Source organism: Saxophila tyrrhenica (assembly GCF_035928015.1).
Source record: "Saxophila tyrrhenica strain CCFEE 5935 chromosome Unknown scaffold_1, whole genome shotgun sequence".
NCBI classification, from domain to species: Eukaryota; Fungi; Ascomycota; class Dothideomycetes; order Mycosphaerellales; family Extremaceae; genus Saxophila; species Saxophila tyrrhenica.
The window spans coordinates 729,984-755,496 of NW_027041733.1; the positions used below are offsets into that span (position 1 = coordinate 729,984).

At 54.8% G+C, this 25,513-nt stretch overlaps 10 protein-coding genes across 10 annotated transcripts; 5 read left to right on the forward strand and 5 right to left on the reverse strand.

Moving 5' to 3' along the window:
* Positions 1 to 91: 91 nt before the first annotated feature.
* Positions 92 to 4,867, forward strand: LTR77_000323 (uncharacterized protein; the record flags this gene model as incomplete). The annotated part of the gene is made up of 1 exon (XM_064797590.1): positions 92 to 4,867. One exon carries the CDS (start codon positions 92 to 94, stop codon positions 4,865 to 4,867), a length of 4,776 nt encoding a protein of 1,591 aa, XP_064663824.1.
* A 241-nt stretch (positions 4,868 to 5,108) lies between these two features.
* Positions 5,109 to 7,575, reverse strand: LTR77_000324 (uncharacterized protein; the record flags this gene model as incomplete). Its single annotated transcript, XM_064797591.1, has 3 exons — positions 5,109 to 5,904; positions 6,236 to 7,076; positions 7,146 to 7,575. The coding sequence occupies 3 exons, from the start codon at positions 7,573 to 7,575 to the stop codon at positions 5,109 to 5,111; spliced, it is 2,067 nt and encodes a 688-aa protein (XP_064663825.1).
* A 593-nt stretch (positions 7,576 to 8,168) lies between these two features.
* Positions 8,169 to 9,593, reverse strand: LTR77_000325 (uncharacterized protein; the record flags this gene model as incomplete). The annotated part of the gene is made up of 1 exon (XM_064797592.1): positions 8,169 to 9,593. One exon carries the CDS (start codon positions 9,591 to 9,593, stop codon positions 8,169 to 8,171), a length of 1,425 nt encoding a protein of 474 aa, XP_064663826.1.
* A 929-nt stretch (positions 9,594 to 10,522) lies between these two features.
* LTR77_000326 (uncharacterized protein) lies at positions 10,523 to 11,219 on the forward strand (the record flags this gene model as incomplete). Its single annotated transcript, XM_064797593.1, has 3 exons — positions 10,523 to 11,026; positions 11,080 to 11,123; positions 11,174 to 11,219. The coding sequence occupies 3 exons, from the start codon at positions 10,523 to 10,525 to the stop codon at positions 11,217 to 11,219; spliced, it is 594 nt and encodes a 197-aa protein (XP_064663827.1).
* A 549-nt stretch (positions 11,220 to 11,768) lies between these two features.
* On the forward strand, positions 11,769 to 12,548 carry LTR77_000327 (uncharacterized protein; the record flags this gene model as incomplete). Its single annotated transcript, XM_064797594.1, has 2 exons — positions 11,769 to 12,421; positions 12,470 to 12,548. The coding sequence occupies 2 exons, from the start codon at positions 11,769 to 11,771 to the stop codon at positions 12,546 to 12,548; spliced, it is 732 nt and encodes a 243-aa protein (XP_064663828.1).
* Positions 12,549 to 12,782: 234 nt separating this feature from the next.
* On the reverse strand, positions 12,783 to 13,221 carry LTR77_000328 (uncharacterized protein; the record flags this gene model as incomplete). The annotated part of the gene is made up of 2 exons (XM_064797595.1): positions 12,783 to 13,138; positions 13,188 to 13,221. The coding sequence occupies 2 exons, from the start codon at positions 13,219 to 13,221 to the stop codon at positions 12,783 to 12,785; spliced, it is 390 nt and encodes a 129-aa protein (XP_064663829.1).
* A 227-nt stretch (positions 13,222 to 13,448) lies between these two features.
* RFC5 (Replication factor C (RF-C) subunit) lies at positions 13,449 to 14,782 on the reverse strand (the record flags this gene model as incomplete). The annotated part of the gene is made up of 6 exons (XM_064797596.1): positions 13,449 to 13,485; positions 13,543 to 13,598; positions 13,651 to 13,749; positions 13,802 to 13,970; positions 14,023 to 14,499; positions 14,550 to 14,782. 6 exons carry the CDS (start codon positions 14,780 to 14,782, stop codon positions 13,449 to 13,451), a joined length of 1,071 nt encoding a protein of 356 aa, XP_064663830.1.
* A 2,737-nt stretch (positions 14,783 to 17,519) lies between these two features.
* On the forward strand, positions 17,520 to 18,371 carry LTR77_000330 (uncharacterized protein; the record flags this gene model as incomplete). The annotated part of the gene is given in 2 exon segments (XM_064797597.1): positions 17,520 to 18,040; positions 18,056 to 18,371. The coding sequence occupies 2 exon segments, from the start codon at positions 17,520 to 17,522 to the stop codon at positions 18,369 to 18,371; spliced, it is 837 nt and encodes a 278-aa protein (XP_064663831.1).
* Positions 18,372 to 19,783: 1,412 nt separating this feature from the next.
* LTR77_000331 (uncharacterized protein) lies at positions 19,784 to 20,591 on the reverse strand (the record flags this gene model as incomplete). Its single annotated transcript, XM_064797598.1, has 2 exons — positions 19,784 to 20,091; positions 20,270 to 20,591. The coding sequence occupies 2 exons, from the start codon at positions 20,589 to 20,591 to the stop codon at positions 19,784 to 19,786; spliced, it is 630 nt and encodes a 209-aa protein (XP_064663832.1).
* A 713-nt stretch (positions 20,592 to 21,304) lies between these two features.
* LTR77_000332 (uncharacterized protein) lies at positions 21,305 to 23,008 on the forward strand (the record flags this gene model as incomplete). Its single annotated transcript, XM_064797599.1, has 1 exon — positions 21,305 to 23,008. One exon carries the CDS (start codon positions 21,305 to 21,307, stop codon positions 23,006 to 23,008), a length of 1,704 nt encoding a protein of 567 aa, XP_064663833.1.
* Positions 23,009 to 25,513: the final 2,505 nt, after the last annotated feature.

Consider the following 25,513-nt stretch of genomic DNA (forward strand, 5'->3'; position numbering starts at 1 on the left):
CTATGAGAGCACAGCACGAGTCTTGACTCTGCTCGCTGAGCACTGCCGCTTTACTTTTTCTTGCCCAGGCTCGGAGCAACTGGACCATACCATGGCGGCGACTATCGACAACAAACGGCTGCGCAACAGCACTGGATCGGAACTGTCGACGTACTTCCGAGAACTCCACGACACCATCGGCCCGCAGGTGGTCTTCAAACATCTACTTGACGGCGTCGATGTAGAGTCCTTCCCACCCAGAGTCGTGACCACCTGGATCCATGGCTTCGCTCAGATAGAACAACTTCTCGAAGCCATGAAATTTAGGCACTCGAACATGGTACGACGAGTGGCCATCCGCCGATTCGGCTTGCGTGTGGGCTCCAAGCAGTTCCCGGAAGTCTGGAAGGTCGCTGGCGGGACTGAAGGGCTGTTGCAGCTCATGACTAGGCTCTCGGTCCACGATGTCGGCCATCTCTGTCGCATGCTTGGAGCGAATGCAACCAAGAGAGCGCATCGGGAGTTACGACAGCAATGCATGACGGAGCTCGTGAAGGCGCTGGCGTCCGATTCCTTTCTAGAGTCGACAGTGCAGAACCCTGATCAGCGGCCACTGCTGAAGTACTACGCCTTCATCGTTCCCGCCTGTACGGTAGATCTAGTGGATGAATGGTCTGCTAAGGACGATCTCCCCCGTGCGGATCGCTTCAGGCTCTATCAGGCGCACACAGCACACTTCCAGCAACTGTGCCTCGAGAAGTGCGACAAGCCCGGCACTGGCTTCAAGCCCATGACCTACGAGGCGCTCTTCAAATGTGTCCCGCCCGAGCCAGCAACGGAGAAAGTCTCGGCGAGCATGCAGTTCTCGCTGGACTTTCTGCTCAAGCTCGAGACATCGGATATTGCCGACGTTTCGTTCAATCACAGGTATCGAGATGTCGGACAGCATCTGCTCGCGCGTCTGGAGAAGAGGTCGCACACGGCCTCACTTCGTGAAGACACCTTACGCTGCCTTCTGCGGGCCCCCGTGCCACAGGATCGAGGTGGCAGGACATTTGGGCTTGATGAGAATGGACTCTTTGGTTATGTCATTCGGTTATGGAAGGAGGGTCCTGCTGTCTACGAGTACCTACTGGTGGATTTTCTGAAGTGCTCTCACATTTCCGACCTAGGTTCTGTGGCCGGTCTCCTGCATCACAGCAGCGAGCTCAATCTTTCGTTACTGAAGCTCGCACTCTTGCATCTGCCGCGGCTTAAAGTCCGCTTCAACGAAGATGCTGACGTCGCTGGCGTGAAAGCGCGATGGCTACCTGATATCTTCCTGAGGATTCCGAAATCTGCAGGCTCCGCTCTTCTTCAACGGCTGATACAACTCAAGCCAGACAAAAACTTCATCCAACGGCGTTCTTCAGGCCTGTTCGCCGTCGACGACCATGAGCAGCTTGCGATGCTTGAAGTGATGCTTTGTCCTGATGAAGCGGAGGCTTCGCAGAAAGCTCAGAAAGCGGCGGAACGATGTCGCAATAAGGCCACCAAGATCAGAGATCAAGACGAGCGAGCGCAATGTGTCGCATCTGTGGTATATTTCGCTGTGGCCTCCCGCTCCCTGGATTTCCTGGAAGAAATTGTGCTGTGGCTTCGCAAATACAACAAGGACGTCTTCACGGTGAAGCGGGTGTACTCCACAGGCTCTCCGTTCGAGACTGAGGAGTGCTTGGAGCTACTTGCTGGTGTGAATAATCGCTCTCAGGTCGTCAAAGTCAAGGAGCTCAAAGAGCACGTGCAGCATGCGAACCGGATCATGCTGCTGTTGCTTGAGACTGCATGCATGGGTTTGCGGGAGCCCAGTTTCTACCAGGATGATTGGCACTCTGTGATCCAGTTGTTAAGGGCAGTGACCGAGAGAAGGACCACCAGTGTTCGGTTTCTGCAGGACAAGCTGGGACTTGGTGAAGATCAGATCTACGATGCAGTCTTTGAAGACACGCTGTGGACGCTCGTCAAAGCAGAGTCAATCGGGCTAGAGGATGGTCACGAGAAGCTCGGCCTCCGCCAGGCAAATGGCCCCATGTCTTGGACCGGCAGCCATGGGAAGAAAGTGATGTCTCGAGCGGTCAACTGCCGCCTCCTCGACGAACTCGCAGAACGCAGGAATGAGCTATGGGAGGAGCACCGTAAAAAGGTACACTCCGCCGTCGTGGCATTGCCTGAACCATGGACGAAAGGCTTACCCATCCAAAGCCTGCTCTCTTCGACCTTGAAGGAGGTGATGGATGACGCGATGCCTTATCTGCTCTCACGAGTCGAACATATCCTGTTCCTCGACTCTGCAACTGCCTTGGCTGATCAACCCAATGACAAGGACACCAGAACAGCCATAGGAGGGTTTGTGGATAAATATATTACCGCGCTTCGCTTCTACATATCTGCGAACCCACAAGCCAGACAAGCTCGCACACAGTCCGCCTGGAATCATGCCCTCGAGAACCTGACGGAGCCCAGCATGACAGACCATGAGGCACTCCACTACTGGTCGGAGATGTTCGGACGGGCGGACGCAGACGTCTCAGAGCTCAGCAAGACCCCTGTCGAACGACCAGACCCGCTGCTCCCAGATGTCGAAGACGTCTCAGAGCCCACAGAGTGGAATCCCGATCCTGATCCAAGCCAGTGGGACACACTAGCCCGACCGCTGCGCGCAACCTGCATACAAATGTTGCTAAACCCGCCGCGAGTGCTCAGGCTCGACGAGCACACGCCTTTCGCGCCCATAGAGCCCTATACGTTTGGATTTGTGCAGCAGCCGCGTTGGCAACAATGCGTGAACTATCAGAAAGGCTGGAAACGTCTCCCACCAGCCACTCAGGAAGCGTTGATCGCGGCGGCTTTGCTGCTAATTAACAGCCACTGCTGCGCAGAGAAGCGTCTGCTAGCTCAGCCGTTTCCGTCCAATGGCGATGCTCGCTTTCCTGCGCTGTACTTGGATGATGAGTTCTTGGACGAAGAGAATACTGGAGGCAACTATGTCTGGCCAGTCGTGGAAGGGCTCAAACAGCAAATACCCTCTTCGCTGGGCCTGGAACTCTGCAAGGCTATGTTCAACAGGCCTAAAGGAGAGAAATACGACCCGTCAGCATTCACCCTGATGAAGTATCTTATTGAGAGCGACCGGCCTGAGATGTTTCTGAAGCTCATCAAACATGTGATCGTCTGCCGACCTGACGACAGTTCATGGCACCGGCATCTGTTCAACAACGGCTTGCTGAGATCATTGCCAAGTGATGTTGCACGAGACTTTCTCACTGGTATTGCCGACGAGATCAAGGAGGCTCTGCAGAAGCGACCAAGCCTGAAGAAAGAGTATGGGCCAAACACAACTGACAAGACTGGCCCGGTGGTGAAAGTGAGCACCGTCAAGATGCTGGCTCAGATCATGTCAGGAGCCGATTTTGTCGACGAAGGTTTCACCGTCAATCTGCTGGTTGGTCTCTTCACCTCCAGTACCCATCTTGACGTTCGAGCGGCAGTATGTGGCAGCCTCATCTCATTGATGCTGTCAACGACCTGCGACGCAACCGTGACAGCAGTACTGGAGGCACTGGAAACTCATGCTGTGCCGATCGCAGCATCCCCGAGCGAGTTCAAGTCGTTGAGTGAAGCAGACTGGGAGGAAGCCGAGCGCAGTGGCACAATACCCGAAGTCGACAACAACACTCCTATTGCCGACGCTCTGTTTCAAGCGGTCAGCTCGGCAGATGAGTCTCTACGTGGTACTGTGATCGACCGACTCCTTCTACCCACGCTACGCAAGTCAGCGGAGAACAACAGACGATGGATGTCAGTCTTCCTCAAGCAACACCATTTCGACCTGTCGCCATCATCGCTACCTCCAGTGCCCGTACATCCTTCTTTGCTCACCAATCTGATCATTCGCCATACACAACTGGTTCCTCTGGACCTTCTCAACATCTGGACAGACGCTGCTTTCGTTACTGCAGAGCAAGACATAGAACTGCTGTTGATCAACGAGACCATCCGAAACTCGCCGGATCTTCGATCTTGCAAAGCAGGTCGGCACTGGCTCAATCTCTGGCAAAGCAACTCTCCGTCTGACTATCACGGCTCGGTGGTGACTTCACTTTTGCTCAAGCCCATCGAAACCGAAGTCCACAATGGCATCACGAATGAGCACGTCGTTCAGGCCTTCGAGAGGCAGCTAGACGCTGTGATCATGAAGGGGGAAAAGCAGGCGGCAGAACGCTCGATTTTGTTGCAGGAGCTGGCTCCACCGCACCGAAAGAACGAGGACATGTGGCGACACTGGCAGCGGTATTGCAGGCCGCTCATCCGCCGCTTCGTGAGGGAAATTGACAGCATGAGGACGCCAGAGTGGCAGCGGGATCCAGACCGCAAGCCGGATACGCTGCCAGATACGTATGAGATGAGGCTTTGGCTGTTGACGTATCCCAGCTTGGTGTGGACGCCAGACCATGTCGAGCATCGGCAGACGTTCGCAAATGAGCTGAAAGCCGAGGTGGAAAGGCAGGCTAGTTCTGATAGGCCATATCACGGGGCTTACGCAGCGCTGAAGAAGGCGGCGATGAAAGCTTGGCCGCAAGACTACTGCTTCCTAGCGTCTGAGATGGGCCCGTTGGAAGACTTGTCCCAGCTAGAGGAGCTGAGTGTGGCCGACTCGCTTCGCGCAGAGCTCGCGGGTGAGCTCGTGAAGGATGCGAAGGAGCCGAAAGACCTTTCGGACGCAACGCTCGTGTGGGAGATGCTGCAGGCATGGAGGGCGTCGCCCCATGAGGAGCTACGGATGCGCGCAATCCCGAGGATACGGGAAGCTCTGGAGCATGACGAGAAGAAGTGGCTGTGTCAGTCTTAAGCTGTTCGCATACAGAAACAATTCTAGTGTCTACTGCTTGTTCTTCCTCGCCCTCGGACTTTAACGCTTTAGCCGGCGAAGTTCCACGACCACTATCTATACTGGTCCACCGCCTCCTCCATGAATTCTGAACAGCTGGTGCCATAGGGAGGTCCATGTATCCGGCGCGGCGAGCTTCGTTCCAGTCAATTTTGGTTCTGCCCCGTGTCAGCCTCGATCATCAGAGGCGAGGATGCAAGACTTACGCTCCAAGGTGCTTCACAAGATCTGTGAACTTTTGCTCGGAATCTATAGCTTTCAGACGATCCGCCATCGCCTCTGCCTTGATGTCCTCGCGAATCACAGTCATTGCCATCTCGATCGAGGCTTCAGTCTTGATCTTCTTGAGAACGTCGATAGCGCCGTCGAAACCGGCCAGCCCCAGATGCTGGAGCTTGTCGTCCGGGAAAAGATACAGCACCGCGATCAACGGCTTGAAGTGTGCACACCATTCGATTGCTTCGAGGTACCTAGTCCATTGAACTGGGTCGCCGACCCTGTTGTCAACGTCGATGATCGAGGTGAGGCTGTCTCTTGGGTATATCCAGTCGAGCTCGCCGATGTCTTTCGCAATGAGCTTATTGGGTTCCCAATAACAACAGGGAAAAGCCAGGCGGATCGCCATGCTCGAGTCCTTCGTCATGACTTCGGAAGCCTCGCGACGCATGAGCCGGCATGTAGCCAGCAGAGGATCGTTCTCGAGGCAGAATCCGTGAGTGTTGCCACGCATCTTTTGCGCAAGTTGAGATTTGTCCTCAGCCGCGACTTCGCGATACTCCTCGACCAAGGAGGCGTAGGCTTCGCATGTCTCATCATCCACCACGATCGGGAGTAGTGGCAGGCGGATGTCTCTGAAGTAAAATTCATAAATTCTGAGTCGGAGTTCTGCCGGAAGATTGAGGAGGTGACACTTCTGGTGGCTAGGTCGAGCCACTGTCGTCCGAGGTGTAGCAGCTACGTTCTCAATAGTCTGTGTAGCATCTGCGACCACATTGGTGCTGCGAGTTATGGGAGAGAGAGAGGTTCAAGGAGAAAGGTAGGTTCAAGTACTGTTACCGATCGGTTTGAAGGCGCTAGTGACATTTGTGAAACTTCGTGGCAGGTGACTTTTTCACACAGACATACCGAGAAGAGATGGCCATGTCAGATCGAAAAGCCCGTAAGGTCTCTCATTCATCCAAATCAAACTTTAGCCACCCCAATCCCACTTGATACAACTGGCTGCTTCTCGAAGACGCAAAGCGAGCTCAGTGAAGTCAGAAGAGAATCCAATGCCAACTCCGCGCTCATGAAATTCGAGAACGAGGAACAAAAGGTAGCTGCTCTCACCACGGGTTCCGCGGCGGTTTCGGCTTTGGGCAAACGTAACGCTTCCTCAGCGCGCCAGCAATCCGCATGCCCATGATGTAGTCGTCGTCCTCCCACACGCGTGGATTCAAAGGTAGCTCCTCGGCTTCCATAGCGTACTCAAACACGAGGAAACACAGCTCTCTCGGAAGTTTCCGGCTGAAAGCCAGCATAATTCCAGATAGAATCTCGCCTTGAGCCCATTGCTGTACAGTCTGTAGCAGCTGCAAATATGGCGGCCGTACGCAGGGCGGGTCCGGAAACAGCCCTGCAAAAGGGTCAATGATCCCAGGAGGAGGCGGAGGTGGTGGAGGAGGTGGTCGATGGCAGATGCCACATCCCAGGGGAAGGTGGACGAACATATCTCGCGCTGCGGCGGCGAAGTTGAAGAAGATGCGGCCGTTCGGTAACCGGTTCTGGGCTGCCGCGAGGTCTGCTTCTTGCACGAGCTTCAGCACTTCTTGGTCGATTCTCTCTCCATCGTGGTCCAAGACAGCGTCAGGCCGGAGACTTTCGCCTTCGTATTTCGTGACAGCACGGGTTTTCAACAATATGAGGAGATGGAACGCTTCGCAGAGTCCGTCCTCGCATTGAGACACTTCTGAGACAAGCCGCAGGAGCTTGTCAAGGTGCCTGTCAGGTGGCGGTGGTTCCGGCACGGCAATTGCCCAGTCGAGTCCAAAAGGATCTCGGCGCGGTCGTGTGAGGAGGATGGTGACAGGTCTAGAGTTCCACACTGTAAAGCATAGATGCTGTCTGTAGGGATCTGTATGTCGGTGGGGATGCTTGGTCAAGATCTCATCGAGCTCGTCGTACGTCAGATCTGTTTGTGATTAGTCTTCGCTGGACAGCATGCTGTGAGGGAGTATCAGAGCGTAGGAATACTACATACCTAGGAGGTCACCGTTCGTTTGCCACCCACCGTCTTGCCTCACCGCCTCAACAAAATCCTCCGCAGCTTCCTGTACATCCGCAATCCTCTGATCAATCTTGATCATCATGCCTGCTACCAGGGCATTTAGGTCATGCACAGCGACTTGCAGATCTGTGCCCGCATTTCGCACATTTCTTCCAGGCTTCGAGGATTGGATGAATGGCAGCCATCGATTGTACTTCTCAAGCTGTTCATTCACCATCACAACCCTCGTCTTCTCCTCCTTCGACACGCCGTCACTGCGTGTCGAAATTGGATGGAGAAGGACCATCTCGTCGAGCCTGGGAAGCCAGTAGCTCGTGTTGAGTCTTGCTTGATCCTTCTTCTTTTTCTTCTTAGACGGGCCAAGGGCCTGGCCCCAGGCGTCTGAAGAGTAGTAGTCGGACATTGTTGATAAGCTAAGCGGGTCGCCTTGTGTATGCCTGGATGCCGATCTTTGCCTTGATCAACACTCGCCGGCCAACAGGCAAGCTTAGCGGGCTGCGCAGCGGTTTAGTAGCTCGGTCAGTGGTTGAGCACAGAGAGATCTGCGTGTGCTGATGATGACTGTCTGGCTCGACCTGCGAATGCGAAGTAGCTCACGCTGTAGTTGAAGGCGTAGTTGAAGGTCAAAAATCCAGCTTCAAGAAAAACTTTCTGCCATTTCTCTGTACCACCGATAGTGCTGAGCTGCCTGGCAGTGAGCTGGCAGTTTGTGGGTGGAGAGGGCTACAAGGTGGGGTATCTCACTCTTGAATGCGCATGAGGACTAGGCTGACAATGACAGCTCCCACCAAAAGTCCGACCGGTGAAACAAGAAAATGCAGGCTTTGATTGGTCCTTCATTGCTGCCTCCCAGTCGATGTGGTTGTTAACGGTGTTCCTGCCACGCTATGCTGCAATGCTGTACGCTACTCCAATTCACCAACGCCTGGTGTCCACCAGTGAATAAGTTATCACCGCTGTGCCTTGCATGTGTAACACGTCGACCAGCATCGCTGTTCAGCTGACTGTCCACCCTTCGAATCCAGCGCAGTTGTCCAAGCCTGCCACCCATCCCTCAATCCTGTCCAGCATCCAGCCCGACTTGTAGCCATCTTGCTTCTCCCCAAGCATCACCTGCTGGTTAGACATTGAGCATCCCTCTCTGCCTGACGCATATTGCAGGCAGTCCGGCGTCTCTTCACAGATGCGTCGGCAGTTGTCTTCGCTGCTCCCAGCAGTGTTCTCAACTATGTTCGGCGAGAGGTTGTTCCAGAAGCCAGCTTGCCCTTCCCGGATCCGAGGCCACACGAACTCTCTGAAGACGTCTCGATGTTCGAGGACGTCGCTGTAGTCCTCCCAGAATGACCATCGTCTCTCGCGGCTGTCTTTGGCAGACACCTTGTCCAACCTGCTTTGAATCCACATCTGCTCAAATTCCCAGAAACGCGGCAGCTCGGTGGGCGAGAAGTGGTGATAGGATAGAGCTGGAACACACCACAGTTTCCTGTCATTGTGTTTCTTCTCTGTAAAGTCCATCTTCTCGGGATGTCCACCCTGGAACATAGGCCACGACCATTCCAGTGGTGCTCCAGCTTCTCCAAGTTCCTTGCCGAGCACGCAGTCGCCAGCCCAGTGTCCGTCGGTGAACAGATCCCATTCCTGCCGGCGTTCTGCGTAGTACTGTGCCCCCAGCTCGATTGCTGGCTTTGACATGACGAAGACGGACCCTCCGTGAGCAAATATGTCTGGCCCGATCATCACTTCACTGCCAAAGTAGTGTGGCTTCGCTGGGTCCACGTTCTCCAGCCATTGAAGCATGTTGGACCAGACCGGGTAACTGTCGGACTCCACAAACATGAACCACTTCTTGTCTGGTCGCAGGTTCAATGTCTCATTCATCATCGGGAGGAACTTCCACTTGTCCAGCTTCCAGCCTGGATTTTCGCCCTTGCCGCTTTTGCTCCCTTCGAAGCTTGCTTTGCCACTGAGCTCGTCCTCAGACAGGCTTTCGCGACCATGTCGTTGGAGCCTCATGTAAAGCTCGAAGTCCGGATTGTTCTCCTTCAGATCCTGGTCCATCGCGGCCAGGGCATCATGGACTTCGTGGCCTTGGAATGTTTCGGCATAGTCCGAGAAGATGAGGACATCCCGGTAGCACCTGAAAGTCGTGTTGAAATGGATGGGGAGTTTGTCTTGAATCTCAGTGGCTCCAGTCCTCATGATGACCACGACATCCTCGGCTCCTGGCAGCTTTTGACAAGGCAATGTCTCAGGGTCGTCTTTGATGTCGACATGCCCGCCGATGACAGCCTCGCCGTCTGCTAGGCGCCATCTCGGAACCGGCGGTGCATGGCTGCGTAGGACATGTGCGCCTAGTAAAAGAAGAAGCACCGCGGCAGCGACAGTTGCCGCTCTGGACTTCGACGGGTAGCCCTGAAGCATATCATCGAGTCAAGAGAGGCTTGAGTTCCGCGGCACAAAGTCAAACAAGCGCGGGTAAACGTTTGTCGGGTCTCTCATGCATGACTTCCGGACAAAGATCAGAGAGAGAGCGAGCGAAAGACAACACGAAGCAACCTATGGGTTGTAATCGGACGGCTACTGTCGACATAAAGAGACTCCAGTGTTCCTGTCGCAAGCAACTCCGACCTGGTGGAAACAGGAGCAACAGCCGCCCCACTTTTTGACGCGGCCGCTGATCTGAAGCCTTGTCCTTGTTCCACTTCACCCTTATTACTTCCACTCTTGACTTCAACCATTGCATTCTCATGATCAACTACTCCTCATCGAACCACGGTGCTTTGGCACTCTTCCCCTGGGCCACTGCCAGCTATATGAACCAGCCAGAAGTATATTATCACTGTAACCATGCCCATCGTGGAGAATATGCAGTTACGACCACCTCGCCGCTGGCTCGTCTGAACACCTCCTGGAGCGTCTGGATGAGCGAGCGACACTTACCGCCTGATCGATCGTATGAGACAGCAATGGCTTGATCGTGTCAATGGCGTCAATGGCCGGAAAGCCAGATGAAGGATGTCGAAGAATCCCCAAGACCAGATCGAGGCGAGACCTGCACTGTATCTTCTCACAGACAACGACAGCCCACCGACGAGAGTGATGCGACCTTTCCGGCGCAGAACGAGTCTGGGAGAAGACTGCCGATATGCCCGGGGGTTGCTTTTCACCGTCACTTGCTCTCCCCAAACCTAACGCCAAGAATCACATGTGAATCGTAGGTCAGCTGAATGGACCCACCCGAGTGAATACCGTGCTTCGGGCTTTGTTTACACCCCGCCAAATCTCTTTTGTCTTCGCAAACCTCTCTTCATCCTACAGCCTCTCAACCTCTCGACCGTTCTCGCGCAACCATGGCAGGTGAGCCCGCGACCTCGGCCGAAGCTCCGCAGGACAACTGCCGCCTCCTTTCTCTGCCACCAGAGCTTCTCGCCTTGATCTTCGGATACTGCTTTGCGGAGCAGCGCACCTACAGGGTGTGGATTACGCAAGACGATGTCTGGGGCCGGTGGGATGATCCGGACGATCCACCCGAGACGGCAGTTCTGTACGCTTGCAAGCGCATTCAAGAAGAGGCCAAACCAATTTTTCACCAGCAGACGCGCCTGGACGTCGACATCGATCTCGGACGCGAACCCCTCACTACAGACGTCTACCCTGATCTGAAATCGCTTGGGTCAATCTCCGAGATCAAGGAGTACTCCGCGCTCCAACATGTACAAGACCTCGAGCTATCGATCTGGCCGAGCAGAAAATTCTATCGGACGGTGAGGAAGGTTCGAACATTACTCAAAGCTATCTCCGCTTCAAACGTCATTAACAAACTGGATCTGAGGCTATTCGAAGACTCGGAGGAGGTTCTTGCGCTACTACAGCATCTTCGTTGCGAAGGCACCACGCAGGAATGAAGGCTTACCCTACGGTGTACGAAAATCTGATGGAGGTGATGCAGGCGTAAGTCACATTGAAGATCAGATCCCTCTACAGTGCTAACAGATTTACAGGAATGGTGTTGATGTCGAGTTCATCAAGCTGAAACAGATGTATTAGAGATGTGATTTTCGGGTGGTTGCAAGGACTTGAGCATCAAAAGCAGAAGCATGGGTGCATTTGGGGATGGTAAGCGGCCTGGCCAGGAGATGAGAACAAACTTCTCCGAAAGCCGAACAATGAACACGCTTCTTTGCGCCGTGCTCTGGACATGGGCTGGAAATGGGTCAGCATCGAGAAGTTCAGACAAAGCTGTGCAGCAAACTGTGGGTCGAGGCATTGACAATAGCAAAGAATCGACGTTTCGCGCCCAGTATGCTCCATCTCAATTCCGGTGCTTGTTGAGCAGGCTTATGGTGTTCTCAAACAAAACTTCATCCTAGTTCTGCCTGACAAGTCATGAACCCACATCGAATGGGAAGGAGCGGACACACGCTGAACAACGCGTAGACTGGCCCCGAAACCAGTCACATGCTGCCGCGTTTAACAACATCACTAGCGCCTTCGAAGTTCACATCACATGCAGCTTGGCAGCAGTATTTGAGCGCGACTTCTCCTTTAATCCTTACCCGACCTCGCCCTCCGACAACCACAAACCCACAAAGCACCATGGGCACAGATGCCGCAGAGGTCATCGAGACCTTAGCGGCCACATTCCTCTCCACGACAGCTGCGCGATCCGACCCCCAGGAGTGCCACCTTCTCAAACTGCCGGCAGAACTACGACTCAGAATCTACGACTACTACTTCCAAGATGTGAAGCTCCCGGCGCTTGTGATCGAGAACGACCCTCTGCTCGCTACCTGTCGCCTCATCCGCCGCGAGGCTTCCGAGGCTATGGGGAAGAACTCTACGATGGCGGTCCTGTTGGCTGATCCTGATCATTACGATGACAAGCAGATGATGGCAAAGCACGTAGGCTGCGTCGACTGGTTTCCATCCAGGGACAGATTTCTTATCCTTGTCAACACCTACCAAAAGCCCGGGAACTGGCGCGGTCTGCTTAGAGCAGTTCAACTTACGGATTACAAACACTTGACTCTGGCACTAAACATCAAGGCATGGTATGGCCCGACCTTAGCTGAATTCGATGCCCTTGTCGACGCTTTCAAGAAGATCAGGACAAGAGCACGCATCGAGGTCGCAATGCAGATTGTATACAAGGAGGACGACGAAGATCCAGTGATGGCGTTTCGTCTGCGCGTCTTGGAGGGATTCGTTGCCAATCGCAAGATTGACGATCTAGTGCAACACCTTGGAGCGTAAGTCTCAGCTGCTGACTTTCGTTGAGAAGTGCTAACGAGAAACAGAAGCAGAGTCCAATTTGACGAAGATCGCATCAACAAGGAAATTTTCGGGAATGATCAAGTTCGCATGATGTCTTGGTGACAGGATCGATGGACAGGGCTCATGTCCCCACGGGTGGCTTTCGTAACGGGCGACGCTGGATGTGGTATTGGATGACAGGAACTTAGCACACGTTGTGCTTGGTGGACAATCGAGCAGAGAGCAGAGAAGCATACGGAAAGCCAAAAGAGCACGGGAATGGCAGCTTCTCTTCGAGACTCACTTCTTAGTGACTGAGCCACGCCATAGCTCAGAATCGATTCAAGTATAGACACCTCACGCACCAATCTCCCGATCCATATCCTTCTCCCCACCATACCCCTGCTCCCGCCTCTCCTGCTTCGCATCCCCCTCCTCCGCCTTGTCCCCTAACCTCCCATATCCCTCCTTCTCCGCCTCACCCTGCTGAACGCTCGTCTGTCCGCCCATACCACCCTCACTGATCGTCTGCCCGTAGCGTATATTCTCTGCTGTCTTCTCCCCACGCTCTGCCTGCTGCTGTGCGCCTTCGGCGGTCTTCGAAGGGTCGAGGGTGGTCTTGTCGGAAGCCTGACCGAGCTGGCCCGTCGATTTGGAGTGCGGTGTGAGCTCGGTGTTTTTCCCTTCGTACCTGGGGTCGGTGTTGTGAGTAACTGTCTGAAGTTATGGTGAGAGGTTGAGGGATGTACTGTGATTGCTCACCACCCTTCTCTGTGTCCATGAGGCCTGAAGACATATTTGCTTCTCTCACTTGCAGTTTTGCGAGACAGGAGAATGAGACAATGTAGTTACGGTGAGGTGTCAGAGTATGCGAAGATTGGATATGGTATTCGTTGAGCTCTCAATGCCTCGCGTGAGGTAGCTGTTGTGACTTCTTCCCAGTGACGTGACCGCGCACCTTGCCCTGCATATCAAAACGCCGCGCTAAGACCGAGCAATATCAAGACGACTACACTTCTCTTTCTAGTCATCGAAATCAATGTCCATGCCAAGAAGGTTACTGTAACGGATGTCAGCATTACTTCCAAGCACGCAGATGAGGTACGACATAACACACCCTTCGTACAACCGCATGACCTTCGCGACGAATGCTTCGAGATGGAATATCACTTTCTGCTCAAAAGATCAGCATATTTCGTTTCCTGAACGCTGGAAGACAACCTACGCTTCCCATACGTATCCTGTGCTCGTAGAAGGCACTCCACTTAACGACGTCCGCCTTCAAGCTGTCATCAATTCTGGGCATGAGCTTGAAGGTGAGAGTCTGAAGCAAATTAGTAGACCATTCGCAATCTAGAGGAAAGGAGCTAGTAGACCTTGAGGACAGCCGTAGCAGGTATGCAGTGAGTCAACAGGTCGTACAGCTTCGCGCGGACCTGCAGGATCCGGGCTGGCGTTCGCTCTTCGACAATTTCTTTAGCGATGACATCGATGAGTGCCTCCCAGTCTGGCGGTGGTATCGGAGTCTTCTCGCTCACGTTGTCACTGTAACAACTCAGCATTCATGTATCAACCGCAGAATCGAAGCAAGTCACACTTTTGAGCATGCACCGCCTCAAACATCAACAACGCACGCCTCAAGTTCCTCCCACTGTCTTTCGCTATCCTCTGCTCCAACGGCTCACAGTTCTTGTAGCCCTCCTTCTTACCAATTTTCGCCAGCACCCCAGCAATCTCCACTTCTGTCGGCGCCGCGACTCTCACAAGCAGACATCGACTGCGAATTGGGGCAATGATGTTGCTCGTGCTGTTCGCCAGCAGGATCAATCTCAAGTTGGGACTGTACTTCTCCATCGTCCTTCTCAGCGCGGCCTGCGCATCACGGGTCAAGTGGTCCGCCTCGTTGATCACCACGACCTTGAAACGCTGCTTTGCGGCTAGATCAACTTGCTGCGTCTGTGCCACTTCTTTGAGCAGGTCCTGAATAACCACGCGATCGTAGTTGCCGACATCGGAAGGTGTGATCTCGAGGTGGTAGTTGGAGGAGACGATGTTGAATTCAAGCTTGCGGTTACTGGGGAGGGTTAGGTGGCTGTTTTGGAAGTGCATAGCGAAGTCTCATACCTCGTGGTCTGGAAGATTCTGCTATCAATCTTGATCTTCTCTACGCCAGGTCCGTAGAGCGCCCGTAGTGTCGCTGTGATGCGAGTCTTCTTGCCGGCCCCAGAGGGTCCATATATGAGCAGATGGGGGAAGTCGCCGCTGGCTGCCAGAGAGCGCAACCGTTCTGAGAGGTCAGGATGGTAGCTGAGCGTGTCGAGAGTGCGCGGTCGGTGCTTGTCGACGAGGAGGGCCATCTTGGTGTTTAGTCGATGTTAAGGTGAGTGTTCGGAGCTACTGCGTCGACGCGTCGTGAACGCGATACGGTGCGCGAGTCAGACGATCTGCGAGCACTTCCGCTATCTTAGCTTCTACACCTACACCTACACCTCACCTTGTTTCCGTACCACTGCACATTTCACCATGATCGAAGAAAGGTCTGAGTGCGTAAAGGGCTCATTGCAGGTCCCGGAAGAAGAAAGAACATATCGACATGCTTCCGGGTTACCCTCAACATGATCAGCGCGCTCAATCCACACAAGACACAAAGTTATCACTGTCAATTGGTACAATAGGTGTACATAGTCCGACCAGCAAACCTCCTTTTTAACACTCGATACGAGCAGACGCCATGAGATTCCCTTACTGGTGGTGGTGCTCAAGGTCAGAACACGTCACCGCCATCTCAGGTATGCAAGCACAAAGTTCTGCTATGTCTCCTTTCACTACCAACGCGCCCTCTTCCAAAAGTCGGCAATGTCGGAGCATTTGACCACTCGAGCACAGCGAAGGAAGCAGAATCTGGCGAGTTGCCACTGCGCAGGCAGCAGAACCCTCGAGGGGCTTCTTGTTAACGACGAGGCTTGTCCAGAACATCGGCAGCCATGTTCACTCATCACGGACAAAAGGAATCCTGGGCTTTCGGTCACCCTGTTCCCATCTACAATTCTAGGTCGCATGAAGGCTTGATGAGCTCATGTTGAGATGCAGGCCTGTCACCTCTCCGTCTTTCCGAATGGACCGCCTTCTCCGTGAGCAGCGGCATCTTGAAGACTGCATGGCGGGAACCAAAGCTCCACACCAGTCCGTCGACTTCGGGCTGTGTTGCGCGTACCCGTTGAGAGGTCAGCCGTCGACTTTGCAACCCGCATGCGTACGGCTCTATTGTTGCCGCTGGACTATCAGCGGCCACACGTGGCTGGGAGAGCGACGAACCCGCAGAACCATCTCCGTGCGCTGTCGGCCACGTGGGTTTGTTGGGGATGCCAGCGAGATGGTCGGTCTGCGAATTATCGTTGTGCTTGGCAGCATTCCTCGGGCTGGACCACGAAAACATTTCTTGCAGTCGCATCTCATCTTGTCGCCAATACCGCCAAACCGCATCCATGATGCGAATCCGGCTCCCACCGAACATGTCTCAACGAACAATTACAGCTCCATCGGAACCGTTACCGCTTTGCACTGCAGATCTAGGATTTGCTGTCGGCATCCTAGACACGTGGAGCCCGCTTCCAACAAAGCGGGTTGAATTTGACCTGTCAAAGTCGTACGCGTTGGCTGCCCGCCAGCCGAGCCGTTGGCGACCCATACTGCGGGTACGCCGATCATCAGCCTTATTCTGCCACTCGCAGAGGAACTCCAGACCGAAAACTACTGCAGGTGGAACCAGGTAGCCTGCAGTCGTGTCCCAGTTTTGCAAAAGCCAGAGACTGCAGTGATTTGACAACGCCGGCTTTGTCTTTCGCGCTGCGGGTCAGCTTCCCGCTTCTACTCAACGAACGTTCAAACCTTGGCCTGCCATTTCTTTCGCGGCAGAATGCGACGGCAAGCACGCGATCAGAAATTTTCGCGGCGCAGAGGCAGGACGAGTTGATCGCGACACACGGCGATAAGTCTCGCCATTCGTAGTAGAGACAGCATTGTGACACAGCGCTTCATGAATCAGCTGGCTGAAACACCGGCGATGAAAGACGAGACCTCAATTTTCGTGCGTCGCCTCGGGATCCCGTCGAATTGGTGAAAAATTCCATTTAGGCGACAAGCGTCAACTCATCACATCTTCGGTGGAGAAAAGCATGCAGAATGACGAGGACGAGAGGAGAGCGCGCAGGTGGACGAGTCTCTCTTGGCCTCTTTGCTCCATCGCCATGGGGTTGAGGACTTGCCAAGTGAAAGGTGGTGCTGACACCAAGAGTCGTGCGAGCCGCGGCAAAGCAACTTCATTGCACTTTTCATTTGCCTGGTTATAATTCGAAGAGGAAAAGGAAAATTCAGCGGGTTCGAGAACCACGGTTGGGCAACAGCAGGAATGATGAGTGTGAAATTTTACTTGATGAGACGCACCTCTGTCCAACCCACACAAGGCCCATCGCGTGGCCGCCGGGGACAAGCATTACCCACCTGTGCGGATACCCCTGACCAGGCGCATCTGCCGCTCCGTCAGCAAATCATGTCCTCCGGAAGCTCGCTGTACCTGAAGCCTTGACGGTGGCCAGCTCAGGTACCGACAGGGAAGAGTTTGATTGACAAAAGACCTCTGGTACGGGCTGAAACGGTAAGCCCTCTGATTGATCGGTCTTCTCGCACCACACCCCAAGCGGAGTAGTCGGTCAGAACACGCCCTCTAGGCGTCCGTCAAGGATCCACCATCGCTGTTGGCAATCTTGTTCGCATTAAAGCCCCCGTCGTCGCGAATCCATGGCTCTTCTTCCCTTTGTCACGCTCTCCCACAGTCTTTGTCGCAAAGGAAAGCCATTGTCCCATTGTTCGCTGCAGCGCAGTTACACTCTTTTACTGCACCGCGTTCACTCTTTCGATCTACTGATCAACATCTTACCCAGCGGACATCACCGACCTTCTTTCACTGTATACCACACTTGACAAAGCGCACGCGCTGTCACAAGTCGGCAAACACACAGCCATCTGACCTATAGATCACGACAACTATCACGACAATATACCAACTTGTGTATTCATATCACAACAACCGCAACAATGATGCGCACAGCTCTCACCTCTGCGGCGCTCTTCGCTGCCGCCCAGGCCATCGGCGACGCCATCGTCGTTAACAAGTGCAGCTACGATGTGTACATGAGCAACACCCCAGCCATGGGTGGTGGCTACTCCAACATCGACAAGACCCTGTCGTCCGGCGCGACATACTCGCAGACTTACACCGAGCTGTCGAACGGCAACGGCTGGTCGATCAAGCTTTCGAAGGAAGAGAATGCTTTCCAGACCAACATCCTTCAATACGAGTACACCTTCCACAACGATGGCACGATCTGGTATGATCTGAGTGCCGTCGACGGCAACCCATGGGACGCGAACTGGGAGATCACTGCCTCCAAGGGCTGCTCCCCGCGCCAGGCTGCTTACCGCTATGCCACCGATGACGCCTATGGCATGCAGTCTTGCGGCGACGACGCCACCATCACGGTCACTCTCTGCTCTGGCGAAGCTGGCGCTGGCAGTGGCAGCGGCGGTAGCCCCAGCTCCGCACCAGCACCGACCTCGTATGCTGCTACCAGCGAAGCTCCTGCGCCTTCCTCTCCTGTCGAGACCTCCACCAAGAAGCAAAATGGCGGCAACAACTGGGGTCACCACACTTGGGGCCTCGAGGAGAACAAGGTCGCTGCCGCCGCCGGCGATGCACTCCTTGACGAGCCAAAGTCCAAGGCTCCTGCTCAGTCGCCAACCACGCTTGCGACTGTCCACAAGTCGTTCGACGGCCCTGCCGTCACGGTCACCAACGTCCACATGGAGACCTTGACCAAGTTCGTGACCGCGACCGACGCGCCCTCCAAGCGCCACGAGCACCACCGCCGCCACGAGCACCGCCAATAGACGCCTCCGTCCCGCGCAATCGGGCTTCACTTCTCGCGCCGACGCGCAACCCGTACAGTTCTTGTTCATACCTCGACATTCTTTTTAACGATGACGACGAAGGGAGGGCTTGGTGTCTTTTACCACGGTTGAAGGGAAACGCAGGTCGCATCATCTGAAGGCTTGAGCTTGGGCCCGCCCACATGACGATCAGCTACGAAGTTCACGACACACAAGCATTGGTGCTGGAAGGAAGGAAGACGGGGTCGACCGGTTCTCTGGAGAGGTGGCCTCGGTCCATTCTGGCGAATGGAGCACATATCAGCTGGGCTTCGATACAAGATTCCCCCCCATTGCTGTATTTTCTTTGGTCTATCTTCGGTTTAGATACTTGTTTGCTATGTCAGTCCTTACCATCATTTGAAAGCTCAAAGTACCTCTTCCAAATTTCGCTCAAGATCGTGTTATGATCCCACGCTGTCAGTAGACCATTTACTACCATGCAGCATGCAATGCAAAGTCCGAACTCGCTGGAGCGGTCTTTTCTGCAAGCAGGAATGCGTCCTCGGCCTGGGAGCACCACCGATTTCACTAGCTCAGCACTCAAGAGTCTCGCGGCATTAGCACATGTACCTTCCGCATTGGGAGAGCTTGCTCTTCCGTCGTGTCAATTGGTGTCCTGTGGTGTCCTCTTAGCGCGTTCTTCGTAGCAAAGTACTTCGACACCTCACTCTTCTCGTGCATCGCTACGATCACGCGGCGCTCTGCATATGGCCGATATGAAGACGCCGGAACAAGCGTAATCGAGCTATGTGGACTTTGCGCTCCGACAGTCACTTTCCATCGCACTTCACTGTCCTCCATACGGGAGCTTCGAGGACTCCTTCAGATGGCTCATGGGCAGGCTTAGTATAGGCCGTGCGAAGACTGAAACGATACTTGTACTACATCTCGTCTGCTCGCGAAGAAGGATATTGTATGGCGTGGGAATGGAGTGGAAGAGCATTGAGGCGTGTGGCATCCTTGGTACTGAGAAGCTGCTCGAAGCTCCCAGTATCGGCCTTGCTGCATCGTTGGACGTCGCTTGAGTTTGGAACATCATCGAGGCCATGGCCTTCGCAACGCAAGTCAGGGCCACTATGGCTGTCGTCAAGTTAAACTTCCTGGCATGGCAGATATCTTTGTGAAAAGAGGCACCTACGACGTTCGCACCTTCCTTGAGTGGAGGACTTTACTCCGACCTCACGTCGTGTTTTGTGAAATGCTGTATTGTCTTGACCGCACACTTGTTCAGCTAGCACCATTGACACTGCTATGTCCACACGCTCACGTACTATGCATCTCCCACTTCTTGTTCTCCTCGGCCACCCTGCGGGCTAGATCATGCGTTCAGCATCTCTCCGATCGTCTAGCTCATGCGCTCCACAAGCCACTCATAGCAACTTCAGGTGACTCGTGACCTGGTCCACCACAGACTTCGGCCCGGGGCCAACACCCAGCACCGTAGCTGAGCCGCTAGCAATCTGTGTGCGCCCAGCATCGTGAATCACTTTCGCGCAGAGTCCCAAGCTCACAGCCTGTGCCTGCAGCATAAGCAGGTCGTCTTCGCTATCGACCCTGACCGCAACTTTGGCTTGACCTAGCCGCTCCCAACGCCGTAGGATCGGATGTGCGGGGTCTGAGCGCACGAGAGCTTTATAGCAGGCCAGCGTCGCATGCGAGCATTGGGCGGCGATCTTGCCTGCAGCCGGAATCCGTCGACGGTTAGTCAAGTGTTACATCGAGAGCTCGAGGGAGGCAAGAGCTTGAATCCATGTGGACCGGTGTTGTCCGGCGGCAGCAGCGGCAGACGAGCTGTTGATAAAGTGCAGCAAGATAAGGAAAAGAGCACGTAATCAGGAATGCGAGTCCACGCTTACCTTTGGTCATACCAAGATCGGTTCGTGTTACCAGCACCAGCTTGCACTCTTCGTTGGAGTCTGCAAAACTTTTCACGTCGCCTAGCTCATCCCCACCTTCGGAACTGCCGTCGCTCATGTCGGATGACTCCTCCTCCTCCTCCTCCTCCTCCTCTTGCTTGCCATGGCGCGACTTGGCCTGCTTTGGTGACGATGAACCGCCAAAGAGTCCTATCGAGCGTGCCTGTCCGATGTAGTATCCAGTCAAGCCAGCTATAATGGCGGTGGCGACGGCGACGGCGGCAAGAGAGGGCGGCGCTTTGTCCTGCGGGCTCGCAGGCATGTCCAGAGCCAAACACGCCGGACGGCGGGGTAATTGGGGGGAGCCTGGGAGCTTCGCGGACGCCAACGACGATGCAGCGATAGCAGTATGTAATGAAGATCCAAGCTGTGTCTAGTGGGATCAACCGTTTCGAGAAAATGGGAGCGAGTCGCGATCCAGAACTTCGAGGGGCTCGAGGGGGCCCGTGTCAGCCAACGCCACCCGAACCATGGTCCATACCGTGAATCTCGACGACGACACCGTAGAAGCGTCCAACTTTCACACTGAATGCGCACCCTGGGGCGTGCGAAAGTGAGTTCAAAATTTGAAAGGAGAAAAGTGGAAGAAGGCAGCACATTCTTGTATCATAGGGCTCGATGTGGTCCCTTACCCCATCCTTAGCTGCATGAGCTCGCGTCTGGCCTAGGAAGCTGAGCACGCCATCTTTGCCTTTTCATACGCAACGTGAGGACACAGCTGTTTTTGGTCGCGTGCGATGGCGAGACACTTGCGGTGAGATTCGACTTGAGGCCTCCTGGGCGCACTGCCACTCCTCTTTCCTGCGAATTCAAATAGCCACCGTCCGTCCTGTTTTTCCACGTTTCTTCAACTTTCCTTGCCACGAGACATAGAGGTCAGCAGCCCACTCATTCATCCCTTGTCTTACTCGCCTCCTGCTGGGCGCACCACACTTTCCTACACAACACCGTCGCTCATCACTCTTGCGAAGCACGATGGATCACTTGGAACGTCTACGCAAGCACATGCCTGACACACCCCCCGTGTCGCCGCCAGTCGGCCTGGCTGGTCAGGAGCCACACAGCACGCCGCTGTTCCCGACCAAGCCCAACATTCTCTACATCATGGCCGACCAGCTGGCCGCGCCACAGCTCAAGATGTACAACAAGGACTCGCAGATCAAGACGCCCAACCTCGACAAGCTGGCCGAGCGCTCGGTGGTGTTCGACTCCGCCTACTGCAACTCTCCGCTCTGCGCCCCCAGCCGTATGGCCATGATCTCGGGCCAGCTGCCGTCCAAGATTGGCGCATACGACAATGCTTCTCCCATTCCAGAAGACACGCCCACATACGCTCATTACCTGCGAAAGGCCGGCTACGAGTGTGTCCTGGGCGGCAAGATGCACTTCATCGGCGACCAGCTCCACGGCTACGAGTACCGCCTGACTGCGGATATCTACCCAGCAGATCTCGGGTGGTCTGTCAACTGGGACGAGCCAGACACTCGTCTCGAGTGGTACCACAATAGCTCCTCCATCTTTCAGGCCGGCCCGTGCGTGCGCAGCAACCAGCTCGACTACGATGAGGAGGTCCTGTACAAGGCCAAGCAGTTCATGTACGACCATGTGCGCAAGCCAGCCAACAGCCGTCCATTCTGTTTGACCGTCTCTTTCACCCACCCGCACGACCCGTACACCATCGAGCAGAAGTACTGGGACATGTACGAGGGTGTCGACATCGACATGCCGAAGGTCAGCATTCCGAAGGAGGAGTTGGATCCACACAGCAAGCGTCTGCAGCACGTCGTTGATCTCGAGGATTATGACTTCACGCCAGCGCAGGTCAAGAGGGCGAAGCGGGCATACTATGGCGCTGTCAGCTACATCGACGACAATGTTGGGCAGTTGTTGGAGACCTTGAAGAAGTGCGGCCTTGATGACAACACCATTGTCATCTTCTCTGGCGACCACGGTGACATGCTCGGCGAGCGTGGCCTGTGGTACAAGATGTCCTACTACGAGTCCTCTGTCCGCGTGCCGATGCTCTTCAGCTACCCGAAGCAATGGACACCGCGCCACGTGTCGGAGAGCGTGAGCACCTTGGACATCATGCCAACGCTCGTTGATATTGTCGGTACTCGTCTGATTCCAAGCTTGCCCGTGGATGGCGCATCGATCGCTCCCTTCCTAAATGGCGGCAAGGCGCACGACAATGTGTTCGCCGAGTACATGGGCGAGGGTACCTGCGCGCCATACATGATGATCCGTCGCGGTCCATGGAAGTACATCACCTGCCCGGCCGACCCAGATCTCTTCTATAACCTGGCCACGGACCCAGATGAGCTGAACAACCTGACCAAGAGCGAGGACCCAGAGATCAAGAAGACGTACGAAGCTTTCGTCGCCGAATCCAAGGCCAAGTGGAATATGGAAGCCATCACCAAGGATGTTATCACCCGCCAACGGGCCAGACGCTTCTGCTTCTCCGCCCTCAAGCAAGGCCACTGGACCAGCTGGGATTACGAAGTCCCGGAAAGCAGCAAGGACAAATACATCCGCAGCCACATGGATCTCGACGACCTGGAACGTCGCGCTCGCTACCCGATTGTCGATGCTCACGGTCAAGTCAAGACCCTCGGCAAGATTGGCAAGGAGGGCATCCTCTCCGTCCCACTGCAGGCTGGTGCTCTCGGACAATAGACGATCTTCCTTTGATCAAGTCAATTGCATATGCAAGGAGTCAGGCGCTCTGGAATCACCCCCTGCTACCGACCTTGCGGCATGGACTTCGGCGTTCGCGTTTCGAAGCAACTTGCATTGCCTTTGCCCTTTTGTGTTGCGTTCAAGCCTATTGTTTATGGATCTTCTCGCCGGCGCAAGGAACGAGCGTCGAACCCGGCTCCTGGGTGGGATCTTCAACAAGCCTTTCTTGCTTTTGCTGTTTGTTTCATCATGGAACCTGGTGGTCGCACGAATGTTCAAGATATGATACCAGGCGTTTGGAATTGGTGTTCTGGGGGTCGGGCAACCGATTTTGGTTGCAGGGCGTTCCGCGAGCGTGGGAGCTAAGGCGTTCCGCATGGCGCAAGGGATGGGCAACTGGGACTGTGTCTGTATCATGAAACGGCGGCATGCAGGGTGATTAGTCGGAGTAGACAAAATCAGAAAATAGAGTATACTCTACAATCTCGACCTCACTCGTCTCAATTAGTCTGTTCGGGAAGCTTTTTCGCGCCAGGTTGTGTGCAACACCTATAGGCCTGCGCGCGTTGTCGCTCTCACCAATCTCGTGATTTGAGTACGAACAGGTTGTTTGGCGCGTTGAGGAGCAGTCGCAGGCTGGTTCGAGGCGAAGATCAGTACAGATTCTACAGCGTTGCTGCCTCGGAATAGTGAGTCGAAGCTCCCTACATACGCAGCTGTACATATGTACACAAAGGCAGCTCCACTTGGCTTCACCTTCACATGTCGCGCCAAGGTGGAATCTGTGGGTTGCGCCAATGTTGCGGCTCAAGCGGTACATGCATGTGAATGTAGGGAGACGTCAGAATAGCTCAAGGTTCACTTTCTTGCAGGTTGCCAGCTCGACAAGCGAGGTGGTGGGTACAGTACTTTGTACTTCGGCAGCAACACCTGCATGATTACCTTGTTTATCGCCCGAGTTGTGCATTGGCGTGCTCCGCTACGTACCGTATGTGGTCTCTGGGTGTGTTTCAGAAGTTCAGAAGCATGCAGTAGTCATGGCAACTCTTGTTCTGCCCAACATCGCTGTTGGCGTTGCGGGCTGTTGAGCGCTCCACTCCACAGAGCCGTGCCAGCCCGAGGCGTTCTGCGGTGGAGACGAACACGAGTCGGCCCTCCGAGTCGCATGGCAGGCTGGGGATGAGGCTCCTACGGCTCCTCGATCATGTGGCAAACGGACTGTCCTCTATTGACTACCAACGGTGATATTGCCTCATCAACCATGATGGAGTGATGTTGTCAGCGGCTTCCAAGATTGGAGACATCGGCAGCGCCACCCCGAAGCACTGTCTCTACGCTGTCCAGTCGCCTTGTAGGCAGTTGATCGTCCGCTGGGATTGAATGCGGAGAAGGCAGACCACCATGGCGCAAGGTCGTTGTTGTGCGCCAGTCGACTTGGCGGATACAGGAAAATTCCCACGTCGAGGCCAAGATTGTGTAGAGATCTGCCTAGTGACGCGGACAAATCTACGATCGGCGCCGTGATCAGCGGCGAAGTGGTGGCCGATCCACACGCAGACTTCGACGCTTGTCCTGCCATGCTTGCCTAATCCGGTGTTGCGCTTTGCGACGCCAACCAGGCTAAAGGCAACGTCCCCCGCCTTTTTGCTTGGGTGGTGGCAAACACGGGCCGTGCAGAACACAGATCTGTCATGGCGGGTGCGGGCAGCCGTGAATGCGGTGTCTGCGGGCACAACAGCGTGGGATAGCCGCTGTACGGCATCGTCCAGAGCCTCCTCGCGTGAGCAGTGGTACCCGTGAGACCATGGCCCTTGTGCGACTGTGTCGAAGGACCGCACTCGGGAGCAGCTGTATGGGTACAGTCAGGCTGCTGTTGGAGCAGAGGATATTCCAGCACTCCCGCCATTGGTCAGGACGGAGGCGGTCTCGTCGGCGTTGACTGGCGAACAATGGAGTAGAAAACGAGTCTGGCTGCATTAGCGCACACCTTGGGGTTCTGCAAGCGGCAAACATGAGCTGCATCGGGGCCATCGAGACATGGTGAGCTCTCGTCGCTCCACTTTCGCCTCCCGCGCAACAGAGGGTGCGTGTGCATTAGTCTCTGTTGCCGAGGAGGAGGTGGCCGGAGTGTAGCTTTTGGACGGTTTAGCGGGAGGTGTTGTCGAGGACGACCAGCCATCGCCCATCGAAGCGTCAGTGAAGTCGTCCTCGGCCGGCTGCTGGCCTGAGCGCCCTGCCTCTGCCTCCAGCCCCGCCGATTCGCATTCAACGCGGCCTTAAGTCACATATTTGCTTAAATACTCCTGCATTCCTCTGCTGCACCCTCTTCCACAACAACCACCACAACACCCGTTTCGCAGTACAAAGTATCATCCTTACCGCGACTCAGTCTACCGATCCTCCATAGACTTACTCTCGCTCCAAGCGTCTATCAACAACCGCTCACTGTCGCTCTCCGCTTCACTGCAAATATCAACATCCAACAACCCTTAATCAACAAAT